We start from the raw sequence: 24,360 nt of genomic DNA, 5'->3' as shown, positions 1-24,360 counted from the left end.
TGGGTTGGTGAGGATGGACGGGGACCATGGCCAAACAGAACAAAAATGAAAAAAACAAAAGAAGAGGAGAGTGGGAGGTGTTGGTTAGCAGTGTGGAGGGGTTATGGGAGAAAAGAGAAAGTTATGATGAGGATTAGGCAATACGCTCTAATCAACAAGCACAAAAGGGGATACTTGCTCTTGCATGACGAGGAGCTATATTAATTGTGGCTATGTGGGTTTAACTTGAAATGTATATTATGCAATCCACAGTTTCTTTCATTTTTTTCATTCATACACTCTCAGCATACCACATATCTCTACTGACTGAAAGACATGAATACCAACAGGCATTAGTGTGCTTGACGACACAGATGAGGTGCAGCAACGATTGGGAATGTAACTTCAGTGTCGTTATTTAGTGAGCTCATGCCATTTGACACAAACACTGGATCGTTTACGGTAGCAAGTCTTGTGACAACCGACAACAAAAATTGGCACTGTCCTAGTTTGTGTTTGTATGAAATAACCGTAGTTCTGGAGTTCTTCTTTGCCAGTTTCCAGGCAAACTCTGAGAGGGCCTTGGGTTTAAAATCTGCACTGCACTATGTCAACTACTTTCAAAAGGATCAAATCCTCGTTTCTGTTTGTTGCCCAAAACCAAATGATCATGGTTATCACCTCCTTTTTGAGTTTTTGGTTTTATTGCTTTTATTTTGTTTTGCTTCTTTTAAATGGAAGCAAAGGGTGATTGCAGCAAAACAATCAGCAAAATAATTTTACTACTAAAAGGATGCATAAATACTAAAAATGTATCCATGTCCTGAGACAAACTTAATAAAGATTTAAGTCATCAGAAATAATCTGGCAGGTGAATGAATGGGAACTATCAATCAGGCTTACCCGAAATCTCTCACAGGAAATACATCTAAACAAGGTGTCATTTGATAGGACACAGCTGTGATTGGTTTGAGTGATTTTACAGCCCCCCTCTTCCCTTTTGGAAAGCAAAGGGATGATTGATTCTTGAGGAATCTGCATTCTGAATTATGAAATTCACCGTACTATTCACCATAGGCATCAAAGCTCAAATGAAACATTTAATGTTGATTGTTTTTGCGAATGAAGGTGTTCACCTATTCTAAATGAGAAACCAAAATCTAGAAAAAAAGAATGGGTATTAAGTTTAAGAAAAACAAATCCAGAGATGTGGTTACCATGCAATGTTTAGTGTAAATTTTGAGAAACCCCATAGTGCATTTCATCACGGTGAGAAGTGATTTGCGACTCCTCTTGGATGATAATACCAAACAGTTTGACTGAACAAAACAACCTCGTACACCACCACACCAAGCACCACATCACCAACCACGGTCTGGAAATTTCATTCGCAAGCAAGAGTTTCCCAGAACAGCTGTGCCTCCCACATGCTACCCACAAAGGTAAACAAAGAGAACAGCCACAGAGGGACAAGTTAACGATAGAAACATGCACATTTTAGCCAAAGTATGACCTGAATTTTGGCCACAAACTTTGTGGCCAGAGTTTTGGTTGGGTCATACCAAAACTCTTCCTTATTGGCTGTTCAGTCTGCTTACAACATGCAATTACCAGTTGTGAAACTCAGAGGAACTTTACATTTACAGGATGAAAGAAAAAATGTATAGGTCCAAAAGATGAGGAGATCGAGGTGGAAAGAAATTCCAGTTCAACTTGCCTACAAAACCGTGACCCCAACTTGTTTGTCTCAGTAAACAGAGAATGACCACAAAGCATGCTGCAACTTCCAAATTTTGACAGTCTTCTTGCCAACATGTTTATTTCCCACTCTTCCCCCATCCAGACCTGATATCAATGATTCATTCACATTAATCTGTAGCTTGTCCTTATTGTCATAATGCTGTTGGTTTTTTTTTATCTAGCTTCAAGTTAAACAAAATGTAAGCACTGAACTAAAACTGTTTAGAAAACTGGCATTTCAGATAAAAAAAATACATCAGGGATTTGCCTTTGAGAGATCTGTGTACTGAAACATGATTTATACATGAAATTACAACATGATAAAACTTCTCAGAAATGTCACACTTTCCAACAATAGACCCCTTGCAGTTGGTACTCAGTAACAAGGAGTTATTGAAAAAACATGGAGTGCAATCCCTCTGTACATTACTGCTTCTTTTAGAATACTGTCTCTGATTATTCGATGTCATTTGAATCAGGTGTATGTATTTAGATACTGATTGATGATAGTTAATTACCCGATTGCCTTTGGCAAGAACGAGGTAAATGAAATGTTTTGCAATTAAAAACAAAAGAGCTTGAAAAATTGCAGAAATCCTTACATTATCTTTTCTACAAACAAGGATACCTGTAGATGGATTGCATGTGAAAACTTGACTTCCCTTTCCAACATGGAGCAACCATGAACATCCTTCTTGAACGTCTTTGATACCATGTAACAACAGATACCACTGAAATGGCCAAGAGGTCCAGAACGGCAGCAGCCGCTTTGCACTTTCTTTGTTCTTTCACTATTGAGATTCCGAATGCAAAAAGCGGCCACATGCTGCAGAATAAGCACTGCATGCAGGAGTAAAATGTGGTCAACCTTAAATGTTACTGAATAGGCTGCACAACTAGGGCCACAACGACCAGGTAACAGCCATGGTAGTGAATGCACTGGTCTTTGGGGGTAGCTATGGTGGCCGAAATTATACCAAAAACGGGGACAACACTGCAGCTGGCCCATCTTTGCACCCAAAATTGATCCTAATGACTAATCACTTACATGTACATACAGTACTAATGAATTGTACATTGTATACCAGTGTCTTAAAATTGGTTATCATTAACTTCTATTCACACTGTTAAGAATGAGAAGAAAGATATTAACATTTTTAAAGAGCAGCAAGAAAAAAAAACCTGGCAGATGAAGATGATTCCATGCATTGATGAAAGCATGTGCTGGTGATGGGGGAAAAAAAGCCCAACAGCGTTGTGCTTTTTCTTTGTTTGAGATGAGGCTTGAGTGAGGGCTCGTTCACTTGAGCAGCTTACTGGCACGCTCATTAGCAGCAGAAAGACGATCAACATTGGATGTGCCCTAGACAGAGGTATGCAGGGTGTGAGTAGAGGTTACAGGTTGAAGGTCAAGGGCAATAGTGTGCACCAGAAGAGAGGGTGGTACATTTGAGAGACAGAGAAATGTTGTTGGAGGTTATTTTGTTTACAGTCAGAAATGAGATGTCATTTTGATAGTCAAAATGTGGATGAAAAATTCACCAAGCAGTTTTCAAGATGAATTATTGGGCCAGAGCAAAGGATTTTTCATGGATTTTGGATAAAAGGGTGGAATGGAGAAACAAAACAGTGAAAGATAAAAAAAAGCCAAAATATGAGATATTTAGTACATGAAATGGCTCAAGGGAAGTCATCAAGTTGCTAATGGGATGAGTAACGCACATATACATGTATCACTTGATACATTAAGTGAAACTAGTAAGAATATGACATAGCTTCAAACAATGCTGTAAGAATGGGAATACAGAATAGTTACCAGAAACACCAAAAATTGAGAATAACTTCACAATATTACAATATCAACGCATTCCATCTAAACACTGTACTGTAGCACTATGCAATACAACATCACTTCATTCTGCCAATGCCAGTCATGCAGTACATGTTTCACTACTATGCCACTAACGAGGGAAGAAGGCACAACCAAACTCAGAAGCCAGTCTTGTTAATTTTTTTCCCCACTACATTTCAATGGGACAAAGTTATTAACGTCCCTTTGTTAATGAGCTGGAATGCACGGGAGGAGAAATTTGTGATTCAGCGACTTCAGTCTCTAACACAGGAAAACACTGTTATGTTTTGTTTTTTCTTTTCCCATAAGCTCTACGTCTCAGGCATCAAGGCAACTTATAAAATTTCACCGGTATTCATCCAGATAGACTGACACAACAGGTTTCAGTGCCCCCAGCCCTTTCTGCACAAGTTCAGTCATGGAGCTTCCAGTGACAGCATCGCCCGAGGGGGGGGGGGAAGTGTTTCTCAGGGGTAAAAGTCTCTCCCTCGCTCCCCACCCTTCAACACTGCAGCCCTCTGCGGTCAAGATGAGCTGATTCACCAAGTGCCCTCTGGGATCACTTCAAGACTTCTCATCTCCTTGGTGACAGCTTCTTTGCTGTCTCCCTGCTCTGCTCTGGCTGCAAACGTGCTCCCCAGTCCTTAAACATGAATTCCTTCTTGCCTTGCTAAGATAGATTTTTTTTTTCCCCTGAAGTACAACTTAAGCACCCCGACAGATACTATGATTCATTCGAGGTAATCAATAACAGCTTTTAGGCAATTTCATTTAATTCCATCGTACAATAGCATGACAGATGTTTGCACAAAATATTATCTTGGCAATGCGCTGCAAAGCTGTTTTTAAGTTCTGGCTACTAAGTTTGCGAGACAGTACATAACAAGGAGAAATAGAGTTTGAAATAAACTACAAGCAAACAACCCAACCAATAATGCTTCCTCAAAATATCTAATGCTAAAATTATTTACACGCAGAACCAACAATTTATTTTTTTGTGCTCTGTTTTGAAGTCAGAGATTGAAATTGACCTTGTTTCAATGCGACATCAAATTATTACACACTGCTGGGGATACTCTTTTATTCCTTTCCGGAAGCTTAGTTGATGTTAGGTTTTGCTTTCAACAGAAAACGAGGGCATATCTGCATCAAGTGATGTAATGCATCAAATGCAAATGTATTCTTGTTAGAAGAAAATATCCTCCAATACACAATTACACACATATGCAAAGATGACAACTCACCTGTTTGGTTTTTTTTAACATTGTCAACAAACAGAAGGAAACCATGATGGTAACACAATACAGGATGGAATATAAACACAGACCATGCAACACTGACTACGTCTAACACCAAAATCACAAGACGGTCATTTCACTGGGTGCTCTTCATGAAAAAAACTTCATAAGCAACATCGGTATGGTCAGTGATACAGTAATAAAATGGTTGGTCATCACATTCGCCATGAAACATTCAGTGAAACTGACAATTGTAATTTGTCAAATCTTTTCAACATTTTTAAAGAATTTACTGCAGTTTGAGTGGCCACAGGATTTTTCTTTTTGGTCCCCATAAACAAAAAAACCCTTTAATTCAGCCCCTGCAACATTCATCCACAGCTCATGGGCATCTGGGTAAAAAAATGCTTTCTCAAATAAATAAGAGCCCCCCCAAAAAGGTGAGAGTTGAAACTTACTTTAAAAAGAAAAAAGGGGGCATAAAATGCAGAGAGGAAGCTGAACTGAAATGCGCTATTCCATGACAGAAGCGCCACCCCTACCTTGTCAATGATGCGGTCCACCTGGCGGTTCTGAGATTCAATCTCGCTCTGCATGTCAATGGCCATGTGGCGCAGGTTTCCCACGATGCCGCTCACCTGTTGAAGGTTCTCATCCATTTCATCCTCACGGGCATCATTCGTTATCCTGAGGGGAGACAGAGTGGGAGGTTTGTATTTTTAATGGCGAGTTCAACTTGATACAATTTCACATACTCCCTCCTAACTTCAGTATCCACCCCGAACTGAAGTGTACCCCTAATCGGCAAAAGAAAGACACGTGGTTACAAGTGGGTTCTTGCACGCAAAGACCATACATGGCAGAATAAATTAGTTACGCGTACTCAGCGCTCTCTGCGTCAAACACGCATATACTTGCGCACCTCATGGCGTCCCTATGCGGTGAGTACCAAGAAAAACACGCCCTCTTTTGTTCCGCGCAGAGCGGATAAGATGGAAGGCAGTGCATGACGACTGGGTGATAAAAAAATTACATAGGGAAATGACTGCAGACCCTACCTGTATAAAATATGCATGTGAGGACAATGTCCTCGGTGGGTTTAACATTGTACTTTTTGCCCTGGCACTGCACAATTCCATCTTCCCCAAGAGTCAGACTGGCTTAGCTCAAAGGTAAATATAACTGCTGAAGCACTGCCTTGTGTGTGTGTGCAGGCGTGGCATACATAGTGTGGACCTCTGCACAAAAGAAGTCCACATTATGTAGGGTGTGATGGTGTTGTGTGGACTCCCACATGTCCACACAATGTTTCTCCCTCTCTGAAAAACAGTTTCAGAGGCAATTTGGGGTCAAGGTTATCCCTGGCAAAATGAAGAGGAACAGTCCAGGAAATCATCAACAAAAAGCCAGCTCGAAGGAGTTATCCTAGTTGGAGAAAAAGGAGCACTTTCCTCAAGTTTCATTAACCACAGGAGAACAAAGGAATGTCCACACTTTGTATGTAAAACAGGTATGGGTGTGTGTGAGTTTGTTTCTGCATTCAATTGGGGACCCTGAACAATAGAGGACAATAAGGTCCCCGATTGACAGAGGGTCCCCGATTGACAACTGTGTACAAAACATATGGGTGGTCTTCTAAAAAAGTTAAAGTACAAACAAGAGAGGAACAATAAGGGGTCCCCAGTTGCAGGCAAATTCACACTTGTGTGTGTGGACGCATGTCAAGGGCCATCAGGTCAACGCATCGTCTGTTTTCAGACCCTACAAACCAGATACAATATTCACACCATGTTCAGACTACAAGAGGCAGGACTCTATTACCAACTTTACAATTCATGCGGGCAGATTTTCAAAGCCGTGGTTGAAATGTTCACAGATTTTGCTGCTGTGAGTTTCGGTACAAGAACTTCCAACCAGGTCTCACATAAATGTAAGAGGCTGCTCTGATCACATGAATCTATCTTTACCTTGTGATGTAAGACGAGGGCATAGCACTGCCATCACGGTTATCCTCCATGCGCATTGGCTGGTTGGAGTTCACCTTGCCATCTTCAGATGACTTCCATGTCTTCTTGTAGTCGTCTCCTGTCTCAAAGTTCATGAACCTACGTGTACAGCACAGAAAAAGGAGCTTGTCAACACAAATTTCTTCAGTATCATTTCAACCCGGATTAGTAAGGTGAACTTGAAGAAAAGTCGAGCACAGATGTCTGGTCCTACCAGTGCAGGGTGAAAATGGCAAGTCTACTTTGTGACATTCAGGTTTTTTTTTTTCATTTCCTTCACAACATTTGGTAAAGGAAATGACCTGTCGCAATCGGTCTTTGATAGAGTGCTGGGTCTGATTCAGCCATTGGCTGCCTTGTGCTGTGATCATCATAACGTCTTTGGTGTTTTTTTCCCCAAGGTACCCTCCCCCAATAATTTCTCACAGTTGCTCTTTTATTTTTGCTGCGGGGGGTTGTTTTCATTTTTTTTCCGCCTTACTTCTTCCAGGGGCAGACGCACAGGCCGCAGCATTTCTCCAGACCGGTGAGATTCTTCTCGGCTTCACGCATGTCTGAGTTGATCTGATCCATGCCTTCCTCAATCCGATCAAGTTGCTCTGTGATGGGAAGCACAGTGAAATGTCATCCTACAAATCATATGGAAATCTTCTGTCATGTCTATGTTACACGGTACAACACTGAATAAGTTGTCACAACTTTTAAAAATACAAATATCTTGTCACAAAACGGCAGTCAAACGGAGAAGGTGGAGAGAACACAGTGAATCATAATTCTCTACGAAACCCGGCAGTACTTCCACTACCCATTCCAAATAAAGCTCCAAAAATCAATGACTGACCACTAGTTTTCCCTTTAATGATCCCCTCCCCAAAATGATTCAAGTTTAACCAAACCTTTTTCAATAATCACAAGTCACAATTTGTCACAACTCAGGGTTTAAACATGAAAAACAAAACATGGGTAAAGTACTACCTAAGAAAACTACTCAGGAACAAATGGCACATACTGAAAACAAAAATACATGTACATAGGTGTGTACCTAATACTATTCTCATAACACAGGTGACTGGTTGCACTACACTGCAAAGGGTATATACATCTACGAATGATTAAGACTAACAAGAGACCTGCACGTTTGAAACTCTTTATCTTTGAAGTATCACTTCAGCCACTGATCTTCAAGACCTTATAATTTAAGCCCTCCTCTGTCTGTTTTCTTTTATTTTCTCCAATCATTGCCACAGATCTGTCAGCTGCATCGACTGCTGTGGTACTTCATCAATAAGCAAAGCAGAGTGTCATTGCACAGTACATTCAGAGCTATCCGGCATCTTGAGACACAAGGGCTTGGGGCTGTTCAGATGGGATTTTGGCCCCACAGGAATCCCCTTAAGTAGCCTCAACTTGCTTTGCCTCAAAGGTGCTTGACAGCATTAATGCAATATGCCAAGAAGAGTGAAGTAAACTCAGCAACACACTGATGCAATATCGGGTGAGTAAAGTCTGTTCAATTTCCAAGACAATCACACTATAGCACTATAGCTACTCTACATTGGAGACAACTCATCACTGTTCTCACTTGATTATCGGACAACTTCACTAGAACAAAACTGTAACTAAAACATACCTGTACATCTATTTAATCAAATGTGCTGTATACATGTCTTTGTTCAGGATGATGAAACAATGCAAAAAAGCTGTAATGGCTGGTCCCACCGGAGTTTTTAAATATGTCAAGGTTACCCCTGAATAATGATCTGAATCCCAGCATCTCATATCTACAGAACGCTGTAGGTGGATGGATGACCAGAAAGTTAACATGGTCGGGAAGAAAGGATAAACAAACAGGAAAGTAATTGAAAGTATCTCACTGGAATTTCTTTGCAGCTTTATGGATTTTGAAAGAGCAAGTTAAATTTTTTAAACAATAGCTTAACTGGATGGTTTGAGCAGCGTAATTTAAGTTCATTTTCAGTATAATTTAATTTAACCACTGAGTGAGAGCTTGAGGGAGGTGGGATATTCTCGCCTCCAGATACACGTCAATTAGTTCAAAAATTCTATTGAAAAACCCACAAGCCATAAAAGACCATCCGTCAGTGTATGACATGTATACAGCTTTTATGAACACAAAATAGAGCGGCAAAAGGGGTTGGATCAATTTCACATCACTGCTTGATGCTCGGCAAATAGAATAATCTTTCAATTGCTCTATTTTGATCATTGGAAATTAGCAACGCTTGAGAGTGTATGGAATTTGACACCACTCAGTGAGTTAATTTGTAAATTATTGCAGTTACACGTGTAGTTTTCTTGGTAATCTTTAACTCAGCAGTGAGGCAAAATTGAACCCTTAAACAGTGGATGGTTACAAAGCATACTGGGACACATTTAATGGGTCAATCAAATATGTTCGGGGTGCATGACATCCACGACACGGCATCCAACAGAGAATGTTAGGAGGAAAGAAAAAGAGTCAAGATGTCACCTCCTTGTTCATCCAACATAACAAGAGTCCGGATCCCCGCTTCCTTACTCTACACATGTGAGGATTGGTGGTAAAGTTGTGGGTAATAGACAGGGTGGTGGAGGAGAAGAGACAGGTGATGGGGGTACCATGAGACATAAAACAAACAGTAACACAGACAAAACAAAGGTGTGTGAACATACAAAAGATGGACAGTGGTAACAAGTACAGTTATCGAGGGAGTTTGATGGGATGTTACAGATAAAAACAAGCGACAGTGTACAAGGATGAAAGAGGGAACGAATGGCATTGAGGTTTTGAGACCAACAGACATTACGGGAAAAGGGATAGTTCAGATCGAAACACCGGGGGAAAGGAAAATTGCAACCAAGGTAACAGAAGGAAAAAGAAGAGATCAATAAAAATGTCAATGTGATAAATCAAGTACAAGTTACGTTAGTCTGTCGCATTGTGAAGTGTGAAAAGGCAACAAATGGCTTGGTCTATTTCACTTCTTTTTGGGGGAGGGGATTGCACTAATTTCACACTTCTCAAGCTCCGCATGGTATTCTATGAGCTGGTTAAGAGTCTCCACTCATCAACAAATGGGGCCCTCTCCATTTTCTGTCTGTCTTATGTCCTAGGGCCAGAATATTCCACAGGCAAAATTCCAGTGGTCCATTCAGATTCTGCCCACTTGCACATAGTAGAAACCATAACCAGCTGCAGAATGGGAATGAAATGTGGAGGGCGCCACCACAAATAATGCCCTCTGGTGATACATACCTCCCTGCTCATCCAGCATAACAAGTGTCTTGATGCCAACATCCTGACTCTGAATTTGTACACAAGCATACGTTACATGTCACAAATACCGGTCTATGACAAGTATAAAGGAGACTGACAGAAAAAAAGCAGTGCAAAAGATTTCCAATTCTAAACAACAAAGAAAGCACACGGGGTTAAAAGCAAAGGCTGTTGAACAATCAATGGTCAAAGCAGACCCCTGGGAAAATATTCTTTTACTGTTCTTTGCCAAACTTTTACCACAAGGGAATGCACAACATGACAGAAACACAGTCAAGACTTATTGGAAGTGATTACATTAAATACATGTACGCTGTTGTCATTTAAGTCTTCCTGTAGGTGGTCTATATATGGCACAGGTTGTCAAAGGATAAGTACCACACTACCAGGTAACTAAACCTTAAGAAGTCACGCATGTACATGACCGTCTCTGCCTCTCATTTAATATTGGACCCCAGCAAATCAAATCAAATCTGTAATCTTGATATAAAACTGATAAAGGCAGAGTACACTGCAGCGTGGTTGTGACTGTCCAGCGAGTCTGCCAATCTCTTTATCTCTCTGGCCAAACTCGATCCTATGTGACAGCCTCAATTTTGTGATTCCGTCGGTTTCCGCAATTGTGAATTTTCCCCAGGAGCCTCCTGCTTTGTATTCATTTTCCTTCTTTTTTTTTAGGGGGGGGGAATAAAACAGGAAATACCACAATAAAGAACTGATAAACAATGAAATGAAAAGAAAAAAGAAAACAAAGACAAAAAAACCTATATTTATAACATAAAAAAACAAACACCCCCCACACACACCACAAAACAAGCATTAATTTCTTGGGTCATCAACATAAAAATATCATCAACTCAAAAACATTCTTATTGCTCTAACATCTGGTGATTATGCCTTTCACGTCACGGGCACAGATCGAGGTGCCCATATTTACATTTTGCCTCAGGGCAGGGGAAAAAAAAAAAACCTGACATCTGGCAAACATGACACTAATTCCCAGAACATTTATGCTGAGCTCGCCTGCCTGGCGGAATGAAATGCTGCGGAGCTAAAGCGTACTAGTGCTCGGTGAAGTCTGATCTAATGAAGTCGGACATCAATCTGCAATGTGGGTCAGGCAAGAAACACTGCCAAGAGATTATGTCACAGCATGTTATCCAAGCTAAAGGACCCACGTTTAAAAAAAATAAAGGCAGTGAGTGGGAAGATTGCATTGATTCACACAATTATAACAGACGAATGGAAACTGAGTGTTCAGTTATGCTCAATTGCATGTCACATCGGAATAGAGGAACACATCGGAACACCCTAAATTGTCTGTTTACAGGACCGGAGTATTGACCCCTCCAACAAAAAAAACGAGTTCAAAATTATCACTCATTTGGAGGAAATAGCGCAGAAATTACCCACTTTATTTCCTTGTGGTGAACAGTAAGAACTCCATAATTTGACGGTGTGTAGAAATGTCCTTTGCTGTGCTCATCTCAGTGTCAGGTATGAATCAGTTGATAGATAATTTGAATGGATGTCAGGAAGGTGGGATCTCTAATTGATGCTTAAATTACTGATGCCTCATGAGCACCTACACAATTTGGATTTTTCATCACAGGCAGCATTTGGCAGGAGAAATCCGAGAACCTTTTACAGACATGCATTTCTTGGGGCTAGCTGGCCAAGATCTTTCATGCAAGAGATGCATTTGCACAGTGCGTGCAAACACTGCTTGGAGGGATATTCTTTTTTCTTCGCTGCTGAGCGGGAATATATGCTACCCACATATACCCCCCCCACAACATTGTGGCAGACCGGCTGGCTGGCAGCACGCCTCTCACATGAGTGTTTTGATTGTTCAGTTTGCCCAACAAATGGGACACCTCCGCATTCTGTGGTCAATCCACTGTTCTCCAGACAGCCCCCTTCAGTGACTGTGCTGCAGCTAGTGATTTACAGGTATATAAACAAAGGTTTCACAACTAGACAAACAAGACAAAGTGAGAAAATTAAGTCACTCAGTTTAAAAAGTCAGATTTGTTTTTTAAGTAAGAGGTGTGTGGTTTTGAAAAGAAAAGTATCTTTATACATTTAAATTTCTACAAGTCGGGGAACCTTGGATACTTTAGTGCAAGGAAAATTTGTACATGTCGGTAGACAAGCAAGAGGAAATTCTCAAATTATCTTTCTTATAACAGCCATCGAAGTTAAAATTTGAGCTTGAGGCTCAGGCGTAAACACCATACCTTCAATAGTGCTTTAGAGATTCACAGAAGGGGATGTGTTTGTATTGCCACCGACATGACAAACTGACACACAGTGATATTTGTGTGCAGACAATTCACATTTCAAAGTCATTTTCATTTTCAAGAACTGCCACATTAATCCCTTCTTGAGTACTCAAAACATTTTTGTTTTCCCAAGTTTGAGAGGTTTTTGGGTAAATGCCGCTTTGTCCCAAATGTATTTTTTTTAAAGTATTTTTTTCTGAACTGTACCCGTATATCTACAACATGCTTGTGTGTTACATGTAATTTGTGAAAACCAAAATTTATAAATTACATATCACTGTGTAAAGTGTGCACGTACTGTTACCTTCATGTCAGTTTGTGAAACCAAAATTATTTATTGCAAGATTTTCACAATGTGTATCCCAAACAGCATTTGTGTGTTAGTTTGTCAAGACAGCGATGGTATAAACTGTAAAAAGGGGTGGACAGAGATGGCATTTGCTCACGTCGACAAGAGTTCCAAATGGCACTTTTTTCCCCATCTTTCTTACTTCACAATTTATACTTCCCAAAATGTCCCTGGGCAGCCATGACACAAAAATTACATTTAACCCATCGATGCTTACAAAATTGCATTTAAGAAGCAACCGCCAACCTCAGTTTCACAACAACCAATAATGGCCTCCCAGAGAAAACCACTTTAAGGGCAATTTAGATATAGCGCAAAATAGTTTTTGAAATTTTTCTCAAGCCCCGACGATCGAAATTCCATGGATGACCAGCACGCACAAGCAAAACAGAAATCTCCTATCAGAGAATCTGCAGCAAAGGAAGACAGGCTTGTTGGTTAAGACAGACCTGTGTGCATGTAAAAGGGCACTGACGCATTCCAGTGTGGAACAAGTACAGTGTTCCAATTGCATATGAACCATAGCCTCCACACATCTTGTTGCCATGGTCGCTTTGCTGACACACAGAGGATGGATGCAGGATCCCCTCCCCCCTTACTCAAATGGCATTTTAAGTAGTCCTTTTTTGGCATGGAATTCGCCTGGGAAGCTGGATGTTAGGTGATCATCTTATTGATTAGGGAGAGAGAGAGAGACTCAAGCTGTTGAGTCTGTTTGGGGGGGGGGTGTTATTAAGGAGTGGAAATCGAGGGGAAAAGATCTCTTTTAAACGTAAAAGCATTTAACTTATGGCACACTTGCATTTTGTGACAGGATCTTCATTCTGGTTCAAATGTACGATACATCATCGACATTTATGCATGTAATGGTAAGAATATTTTCACTAAATGACAGGTTGAATGTTCTATTCCATGAGGCAAAGTGGAGTAAAATGGAACATCAAATCTGTCACCGAAAGAAATTATACTTTCCACTGCATGAATAATGAAAATCCTTCTTGTGCACAAGTTGATGTTTTACTTTCTCATCTTGGTAAGATTTCCAACTAAATCAACCACATGTCGGCATACCAGTACTCCATGGTATACTAAAGGGATATATTTAACAACAGCACGATTGAATTTTCCCATAACCAAACGACATACAATCCACAACACACCGATCAGATGACAGGGATCTATTAATCTTTTGGACTGATGGCACTGCATGGAAACATCCACTTTGAGGTAGAGTGGTCTTGATGTTTAATCCCAATTTCAATTTTGTAATTTCCCTCTGGAATGGTGGATAATTGTCCAGTCTGACCTTGCTTTCAGATTGCAAACTTCACTGAGTCCACGTAATTAAATTGGCTTATAGGCAATACAGATTTGCTGTGACTTCCCTGTGGAAGGCTGCATGTCAAAGAAAAGCACCATTGTGGTACTATATGCTTTCGTTCTACTATAAAAACATACATAACCAAGGGGCCACTTGGCACACTGCACTTCAATTACCCGAGGATGAACATGTTTGCCCAACATTGTCCATTTGTAGACTTCAGCAAGGTTCGTCAGATAACAATTTTGTTCTTAATACTGACGGGGGATTTCTCAGAGCATCTTTGCATGTGAATTGCTAAGAACTTTGGCTCTGTAAGCTAATGTTACGAACAGAACCAACATGTCCACACAGAGCTAACCTTTTTCAGCTGGAAAGTGTTAGCAAATATATATATTTATTGAGCCAGAATCTTCTGCTCAGCTGCTTTTTAGAAAATTACAGGACTCAATTCACAAGTCAAAAAGCTCGAGTCTGAGTCATCATGGTCAAGTACGAGTACAATTCATTTTCCAATTTGACTTGAGTCACGTGCGAGTCACCAAAAAAGTGACTCGAGTCCCACAACACAAGTTAGGTAAGCTTGATGCAGACATGACCAATTTCTAATCAGGGATGGTTGGCCTCCTACACGAATCTACATGTACATGTACATACAGAATAGGATTGGATTAAAATGAGTCTCTTTCAGAAGAAACCATCTCTGTTGGACAATTACAGAGTGGGACAATTACAGTGTGCAAATGTTCTACACACGCATGCTTGTTGACAATCCAAATGTCTGTAAAATATGGAGCAGCCAATGCATGGCAAGAAAATTTGACAACCAAAAGGCCGATGCACGTGGCAATCTGTAGGACCTGATGTCAGTTGAGAGAGACCAATGCATCATAGTAACACATGACCACATGGCTTCCAAGAAATTAATTGGCCACCACTGCAGTGTGCATGCCTTTGCTGAGCAACCATTTGGTTAGCAACAATGGGGCCCACATACAATAACCATGAATTCTTTGTCAAATTGAATGGTCACCACCTGTGCCATGAAGAGTTGTCCTCATCATGCACGCTGCTCCACTACTGAGAACTGGCTCCATGTTTGTCAACTTTCTTTTCAATTTATAACACTTTGAAGGCTTGCCAACTGTCTAAATACTGTGTGTGGGGCACCATGGTCTTTGCCAATGAAAATAGGTCAGTGACAGCCTCTTGTAAGAGACCTTCCCACCTTGCGACTTGGGTTTAAATTTGGTTCCATAATGCTAGGAGCAAACAAAGAATGTTTTCAGGAGGAGGGGAGTCTTACAATTGTTCTGGCAATTCATCAGCTGTTGGTGAGAGAGGGTGGAGTTCCCTTTTATTGCATAAACACACTGGTTACATATTAATGCTGTTGACCCCCCAATTTCAACAGAGTATGCGGTTCAGCAAAATTCGGTTTCTTCGTAAGTTCCTTATTGATTCCTGTACTGACGTGTGAAACCGATCTCATATTAGGTCAAGAGTGGACTGACAAGAGAGTGCAAGACTGCATGCAAAAGGGCCGATGAGAATAATTCCACTTTTAACCTCCACGTTCAAACAAATTGTGTGCGTGCCCAGCAGCCCTTCTGCCTTGTTTTTCTCCCCCACTGGCTATCTCCGTCCTCTTGAAGACCAGGATACATTTTGTCCCACTTCCTTCTGTGTACATTTTGCCCACTTGCAATCACATTGTGCATTTCGAGGACAGTACTGTGCACATGGCCCTTTGATGAATTCCTAATAGTGACCCCATTTGGGGAGAACTTTGGAGAGCCTACCTTGCCAAAGCAAACACAGATGTGGCTGGACCGAGGATAATTAAGAAATATTCATCCCTCAGCCTTTCAACTTAAAAAAAAAAAACTGTAAAAAAAAGGCCAGGTTGCACTTTGGACACAGCAAGTTTGCATTACCGATTGCCATGGAAATTTGGAGTAAGCAGTGTTAGACCTTTACTGAACTGAATCCATTTGAGAAGAAAAGGAGCCTGGAAGTTTCACACTAATGATGCAGATTAAAAGGAATTCCAAGATTTCAATTTTACAAAGTCAAATTTCAGTTGGTATCTTACTGCCTAATTAGCATTTATCCACCAGGTCTCAAAACGTGTTCAATGCCATAAACGTTTCTCTGTTCACTTGTATTACTGTCATCTTGAAAAAAAAATTGAAATTTTGCGGGACTGTCACAATAGTGACATCCAATGGTAGTGAAATGATTTTCAAAGTGGAGGGCCAGTTGTGAAACCAACAGGCATAAACAGACTTACCCATTAAGCCCTGCCTTATCACAGGATGTGCCAAAAGGAGAGACCCATGTCCCCCACCCAGTCAAAAAGTGGGGGAGGGGGGACCCTCCCCCCATCACACTTCTGCCGCCAGAATGGTGACATTAAAACACACCTTAGCCCTTTGAAATACTGACGTGGTGAAGTGACCATTAATATGAAGATCAAACAGAGGGGGGGTGAGTAACCATCACCGAGGTTGATGTGATGAATCCTGAGCTTTGATTAATGGTGGGAGAGACGCTAGGAAGGTGTCTGCCAGACAAGAACCAATTTGTCTAGAGTCAATATTGAAACCAGCCACAGACTTTGATGAACTTCGAGGAAAGTTCACGTCATTTCTTCCCCATCTTCAAATACATGGGCAGAGAATGAATCATGAATTCCTGAGCATTTATGATCTACTGGTACTTGAGAACTGACCAGGTTGAGAACAGGTTGAGTTGTCCCGGATTCTGTGCTCTACCTACTGAACAGAATCCTTGTCTCATCTTCAACATGGAACATAGCACTTGCTTGTGGGAAAAATCCATTCAAAACTTATTTAGATAAGATACACATACTTGAACAAACATCCAAAAGATCAACTGACAAAGAGATCAAGTTTAAGATATTACCATGTGCCCTGTTTCATCTTGGCCTTAAAGTTTGTCTAAAGGAATGCTGCCCCTGAATACCAAGAATCCTTTTTGACTTGAGGTCAGTGGGCAAACATCATGCTACAAAGGAAGAGATTATCAACTAAAAATTTAATATTTAAAATACCAAAGACTGCTATTTCAGAACATTTTTTTTCTCCAAGTGAAGAATGCAGAATTACACGACAAATCGTCCTGTCGGCTCAGTAGGGCTGAGTCAATTGGAATAATTCCCTATTTGAATATTCGACCTTCAATTCAATCAAAGATCTGAATATTTAGTCGTGCCGCCCGGCAGATTCTTGATGAACAAACCATACAAACTCAGTTGCAATAACACACACAATAATCAGTACATTATAATCAGTGCATTATAATCAGTATAATATCAGCTCAAGGGTAGGGGTATCTCCAGCCATGATTTAGCAAAATTTAAGAGATAAAAAAATACTTCTTGTTTTTCAATGAATGATTTACTTTTTGAATTATTGTAAGATTTCTGTTGCTTTTCCTTTGGGTCTGCTTGAAACAAGCCTCCATAGTGCAACTTTTCTCATTTGAAACAAAAGAAAATTCTCCCTCCTTTTTATAAATTTTGCATTCAACTATTCAAATTTGGAATATATCTGAATATTCGATAATAGATCGAAAAGATGCAAATGTTTACTGCTCTTGCCAAAAAAGCATTTAATTCCACATACAGGATAAAATTGCGTATAAGCTCACGTGAACATTATAAGCAAGGTTTCTTCACAAATGAATGACATATCTGTGGTTAAATAAATCAAAATAAACCTAATAACTAAACTTTGCCATGTACCTTCAATAAATCAGTGCATTTTTAAATCTTCAGAGCAGTCCTGATATTTTGGGTGAACCTAACTTCAAAACACCAGAGTCCCCTAAAACAGTCTCTTTTTTTAATGGTAACAACTGAATTTAATTGCATTAAAACCCTAAATGGCCCTTAGTTATCTACTGGGAACTGAACAGAAAGTTTAACCTCACTTATTTCTTTCAAGCTGGAAATCCTTGAATTTACAAGTTTAGGCAAATCCAACCCAACCAATAACTCATGACTCTAATATGCACATTTTTTGTTTGTCAGGATTTTCTGGAGCACCTAGCACAAGCTAATCAAGAAATTTCACAATACAGCATACCCTACGAGCTGATGAGTGGGCAGCACAGACAATGGGAGAGAGGGCAAACATGTCCTTCCTCTCTGAGGAAAGATGCCATAGCCTTTCATGTCGCTACGGACCAGTGGGAGCCTACAAATATTGGGGAGTGTGGGAGGGGGAATCTGGTTTGAGCCTTTGTGGTGCATTTTTAAAAAGTGCAATGCAGTGTGCCTTTCTGAATGAAAACCTGTTCTCAGGCAACTGAAATTTTTGCGAGTTAAATTTGAATACAATCTGGTACACTGAGTTATCTGATTGCACATAAGCATAACAATTTGAATTCCCCAGACTAAAGACACTGTTGCTAAACCTCGTGATTCGAGGCAAGCTTGAGTATAGTGATCACCATCTCTGAAATGGACTGATTTGTTTGTACCCTTCTTATCCATTGAGAACAGTGTATTGGTGCAGGGCATCTGTCATGTAACTAAGCAAAAGCTTGCCCCAAATCACGAGGTATAGCAACAGTGGTTTAAGTATGGAGAATTCAAATTGTTATGTTCATTTGAATTTAAAGAACTCAGTGTACCAGATTTTATTCAGATTTAACTCTCAAAAGGCTTATTCAGAAAACCTTGCAGTTGTTGTGGTGATGACTCATGCTCTATTTTTTTCCCCTTTGCTTCCTCTTCAGATTAAACAAGGAGTTGACAGCTAGGGTATCAAGTTCTCCAAAGCGTACTTTTTGTCAGGTGTTATTTTTTGCTGGTGGGTTGTTTCATTCAGAACGTGCAGACACACAGAAATAAATGCCATCATACACATTTTGCTGTTCTTTTGTTTTGACTTGAAAACTTTATGGAGGGGCCCCCATAGAATTTGCAGACAATTTACAAATTTGGGACCCTCAGCCAATGGAGGACCCAAGTAATTCATCTCAGCTGAATGTCCAGTATCCATCTCTCTGCTCTGTGTTTTTGCATTGCTTGTTGACTGGAAGTAGGAGTAGACACCTAGTCCTGAATCCAATGACAAGATGGATAGGATGTCCTGTTGATAGATCAACAGCCTCTCCCAGAATACATGTACAGGAGTACAACTTTGACATTTTCCAAACCTGACCAGGACATCTGTCTATAAGTCAGACACAGTATCCTGTTACTTGAAGAAGGTAAGAGGTAAAAGGCGTAGGTTGAAAGGGGGGAGGGGGAGAAAAGGGGAAGGAAGATTCAGCTACAGACGATTGAGTTGCAAGATGCCGGGGAGCCACCAAATGTCGCAAACTGCATCGGTGTGTGTCTAAATCTGGCAGCAGACACTTGAATGAGGGTCTAGAATTGAATTAGGATCACATTGCCCTGCACTAAAGTGCACTGTGAGGGGGTTTACTTTTGTGATTAAAAACCTCCGGGATGGCCCAGTGGAAGAGAATTGGTGGGCAATCAATGACAATGGACCTGCCTGGGGAAATTATTATTGTCCCAACTTGCACTCTGATTTCAAGAGTCTTTCTATTTTCTTCCTCTAGAGGTTACGCGAAGGTGCCGGCGCTTGCTAAATTTATGAAATGCACAAGAGTGAGTCTTCTATGTTTCCTTGTGTGTTGCTGCATTTTGGACCATGGATCAGAAAAGGTATGAGTAAGCTCCAATTTTCCAATTATTCTCAAAGACAAAGTAAGGATAGTGCAAGGACGGAAACAGACGCCCCTCTATCGGTAAGCTTTATTTCAGACTACTTCAGTCAATGCGCATTTTGCAGCAACTTATTTACATTTTGGGTTTTTGTTTTGGGGTTTTTTTGCTTTCCACTTTTTCAAACTTATTTTTTTGAGCCCTTTGCATATTAAGCAAAATATGTTTTCTTTCATTACTAGTGCAACTGGTACAATATAGCAGTAACCAATTATCACAAATGGCAGACGGCTGCTCTATCTTCAACTGCTTTTTCTTGCGGGACTGCAAAAATTGATTTCAAAATACGGAACAACACATTCTAAATCATCTGCATTGGTTGAAAAACTTTGGTGAAATTGGCTTTTAATCCCTGATTGAAAATAAGAGCGATAATAAAAGCATATAGGAACTTTTTCTTCCCAACAACCAAATGAAAGAACCAGATTACAAACTCTCTCTAGCTCAGCGGTTCATACGTCATCCGTTGCTTTCATCCAATAAGACTTCTGAGTGCTTGCAATCATACATGTACCTGCTTCACTGATGGCTGATTGTTAAGTGTAATGGACATTAAGTGCCTGTGTATACTTGAACTTCTTTAGTGTCATAAAACTACATGACGTACAAACCTCATTCAGTCTGATCACCTGTTGCTCTTGGCAACTGGACAGAAAAATAGACCATGGGGAAAAGGTCTGCACTTTGAAAAAGATAATAACATCCTATGATAAAATTTCATTGATTAAATGTAGGATGACAAGATTCATCAGGGAATAACTCTGACAAAAGTCAAGGCAAAAAAAGGAAAGCTGGCAAAAACTAGGACCTAGCACACTAAGTACCAGACACTGGTAGCATGAAACAGTCCCAATATGCATTTTGTTTTGCTTTTCATTCAGTAAAATACTTCAAGGAAGCATTTATTATTATTATAATTTTAATTTTTCTTCTTGTGGTTGTGTTGGCATAACCTCTCTCACATGTCAATCTGTGTGCTGACTGTTCAAAACTGTGTAGTTGTGATTAAAAACATGATTAAAATACGATTCAATACAGATACATGTACATGTCGACTGCCGCATTTTCACCTTTCATGAAATATGAGCGAAAATACAATGTATCTGCACTGTAACAAAGATGCTTCACCAGTGGGATCCATTTATGTTGCAAAATGCAGTGTACCTGATGCCAAATAAACAATGCTGACTAACATTCAACCTCCGATAAGAAAATAATAAACCAACTGAATCATATTCATGAAGCAACACAGCAACACAGAAACCCAGCTGGATACATGCACACGTAATGTACAGGTACAATTTATGTAAGTTGTAACACACACACACGTGTATACATTTAAGAGATGGGTACCCAGTACATGTTCATTTGCAATATGGGAGGGCAGTCTAATTTGACATGGAAGGAGGGTGGAAGATAGAAGTACTCTTAACTTGTTCCAAACTGTATCTTACAGTGTCATCGCGTACAGTGCACAACCATTTCTGTGATCAAATTACTGCCACTCAAACTCTGTTATTTTCAGGAACAAGTAGCGCCAGTCCTTTTGATGCAATGCCGGAATAAAATCTCTGTCATCTGATTGATGAATCATCGATTGCATATCATTGAATTATTCGTACTGATGCCCGGCACAGTTGCACTGCAAACAAAAGAATGTTCTAATCCACAGTCACCATGCATTAGAACAAGGAACTGTATGAAATAAACAATAAATGAATGTTACACATTCATGTACTGGAGAGAATCATTCAACTTGGGGAAAGATGGAATGTTCCATTCCATCTGTCACCCTGTCACTTCTTGAAATTATTGCACTCATAAACATTCACAAAACAACCAATAAAATGTTTCTCAGGTTGGCCAGATATTTTAAGAACTAAAAAATTACACAATTGTTTTAAAACAAACAATTTATATAAGAATTCCAAGGGTTTAATCCTATCATGCAGTTGTGACCATGTGATTACTACTGCATGTATCCGGTTTATCTGGTGCAGTTAAGTATACAACCCGAGGGCAACCAATCCACCAATCACAAGACTTGATTGTTCATGCTCGGGTTGTTTCTCAAGTAACACCAACAGCCATTGGCAAGACCCAGGCAACACTGAATAAATGCGTGTGGATTGTCCGAGGTGGGATGCCCAGCCTACCCCCGGCTATTATTGCTTGTTTGTGCAGTCGGCTATTTTTGGAATGTTGCGATCAAGGTATTGACTTGAAAGGCACAGTAAAAGTTATCATCTTCAGTTTTCAATTTGAGAAAAATCATTTCAAGCAATTTTCGTGGCAGCACTGATGAACGGGGAGCACTCATGTCCACTGTTAGTCCATCCTCCTTCATATCAGAAATACCAAGACATGGAAAAACAACAGTGGAAAACAAAACAGACAAATCTTTTGTGAGCTACTTGCATGCAACGTACAAAGGTGTCAAAGAACAGTTCAGTGGTCGTAAGCTCCATTTTCCTGAAAGAATACATGTATATCACTTATGCAATTGACATGCTAAGCCAGAATCGGCAATCCACATCAAAGGAACTCCTTGTGAGGCAGTGTGTTTTCGTTTTAGCATGTCTTTCTGTTCAGTAATTCCATAAGGAGCAGTACCTCAACAGAGAGTGAGCAATAGCCAGCATTATCTTCTATGATGGCCGCGTGGTGTTCAATTGCAAAATAACCATGGTATACATGTATTTCCTCCAGAAAATTCCAGTTCATCACACCATGCACATATACAGAGCAATGCCAACGGGGAGAATTAAAAACATACTGACAAGGTACAAGTTTGATTCATTAACGGTTGAGAGTCAGTATTTGCTTCTCGAGGAAATGGAAATTGATAAAACTAGTTCCAAACTAGTTACATTTGTTTTACCATGCCTCAGACATATTCAATTGCCATTTAAGTTTCCAGAACAAAGGAAAGGCGGCATGTATGTGTGCCGCTGTCTGTCCATGTGTAGTGTGCGTATACAATGTAGTTTAGGCTATCCTTTTGCATGAGCATACTTCCCCTGTGCGACAGTTTCATGAACTGAACAGTTCAGCACTAACGCGTATTTGACTTGCATATGAGTCCTCAGGTGCATGCTTGGTGATGAACAAACCAGTAAGAGTTTGCCTCTAAATCATGAATATGTATGAGCTAAGGTAATAACTGACATTACATACCTCTTCTGTTAATTGCAGCATGCGCCGCGTGCTCTCCAGAGACTGTAGACAGAAAGGTAAAAAAAAAAGGTATTAACAAATCCATTCATCACTGCATGAATTTGGCTTACGTTAAAAATGACATGGAATTAAAATTGCAGTCAAAAAACAAAACAGAAAGTTAAAAGAGCACTGGAAAACACAAATTAATCATTTTACAGATCACTTTCTGCTTTCAAAAAGAACAATGAACCTGGATGTGTAGAATGTACAGCAAACCCCTCAGCAAACTACTGCTGCTTTCTGTCAGACCCTAAAAGCTTTTTACACTGTAAACTTTTAAGACCACGGTTTGCGCCGACTCAACGCCGGAAAATCCTGCTATTAATCATCGACTGCAAATTAAGCATTCATTTACAGAACAAAGTCAACATAAGGTTCATTCAAACTAAACATGAACAACATGTAAACAGACATACATCTTCAAGAGTTTCAGCCAGTGAGTGTATAGAAGGGGTGTTTTCTCTCCTTTCGTTTCAAATTTGGAAAAATCTTAAGCAATGATAATTAAGATTTTTAGCATTTGGGTCATTCTATAAATTGGGGGTCCAATTTTTTCGTGTCCCTGTCACATCTGACTCATGTTTTGTAAGTTCAGAATGCATGATCTAATTTCCAAGAGTAATGAATTAATGTGAATAACCTGCCAAACAAATAGAAGTAGATGTAGTTTGAAATCAATTTCAGTGATATTACCATGTCAATTACACAGGTCAGGTGTAACAGGGATATGAAAATGTCACGCTTTTGGAGCCTGAATTTATAGAATGACCCATTTACTTTGAAGGACTTTGCCCACAAAAGCCTTAGTCCCTTGAGATGCAGCATACTGAAACAAACATTGCATTCCGTCAAAGAAAGACATCAGTTTGGGTTGGTGCACGGTTGGTGATGTGATCGATACATTTCCACAGTTAAATATCCTCTACAGGGCTTAAAATCCCCCTCCAACTTTTCAGGCTGTACCAATATCACCCATCGAAAAATCAAACTCAGAAAAACTACCAAAAAGAATGAATACGCCTAGAGTACATTCTATCTTGACTATGGCAGACAAGATGTCGACATTGCAGGAAATCCCTAAAGCCTTTTTCAGAGGTTAAAATTAACACCACAATAAATTACACACACTTCATACATAACTGGGTAAGAAAATCACGGATGAACTTTATGACCGCATTATGAATTTCATGAATTTTTTTTAAAGTATCACTATTCATTATTCGAACGTGAGTGAATGTTTCTACACTGTGCATACACAGCTCATGTATCAGCCCGGTAGAACTCCAGAACAGACGTGGTTGGCAATATTGATCAGGGAGGAAGTGCT

General features: G+C 40.0%; 1 protein-coding gene across 9 annotated transcripts in view; it reads right to left on the bottom strand.

The window, feature by feature from the left end:
- snap25 (synaptosome associated protein 25) overlaps positions 1-24,360 on the bottom strand; it is a 101,684-nt gene that overhangs the window by 11,638 nt on the left and 65,686 nt on the right. For 4 of the 9 annotated variants that reach the window (XM_022227542.2, XM_022227536.2, XM_022227534.2 and 1 more), the window contains 5 exons: positions 22,992-23,033; positions 10,072-10,120; positions 7,297-7,414; positions 6,777-6,914; positions 5,352-5,496 (listed from right to left, as the gene is read on the bottom strand). In XM_022227542.2, coding sequence (XP_022083234.1) covers positions 5,352-5,496; positions 6,777-6,914; positions 7,297-7,414; positions 10,072-10,120; positions 22,992-23,033 — 492 coding nt within the window. Of the gene's footprint in view, positions 1-3; positions 3,083-5,351; positions 5,497-6,776; positions 6,915-7,296; positions 7,415-9,306; positions 9,356-10,071; positions 10,121-22,991; positions 23,034-24,360 lie in introns of those variants that run through there. The other 5 variants (XM_022227543.2, XM_022227537.2, XM_022227535.2 and 2 more) reach the window with 2 other exon arrangements.

Source organism: Acanthaster planci, linkage group LG01, assembly GCF_054643075.1.
Source record: "Acanthaster planci isolate LZ-2023a linkage group LG01, COTS_SCS, whole genome shotgun sequence".
In the NCBI taxonomy this organism is placed as follows: Eukaryota; Metazoa; Echinodermata; class Asteroidea; order Valvatida; family Acanthasteridae; genus Acanthaster; species Acanthaster planci.
The sequence above is the reverse complement of the archived record's forward strand: the minus strand, read 5'-3'. Positions and strand labels throughout refer to the sequence as shown.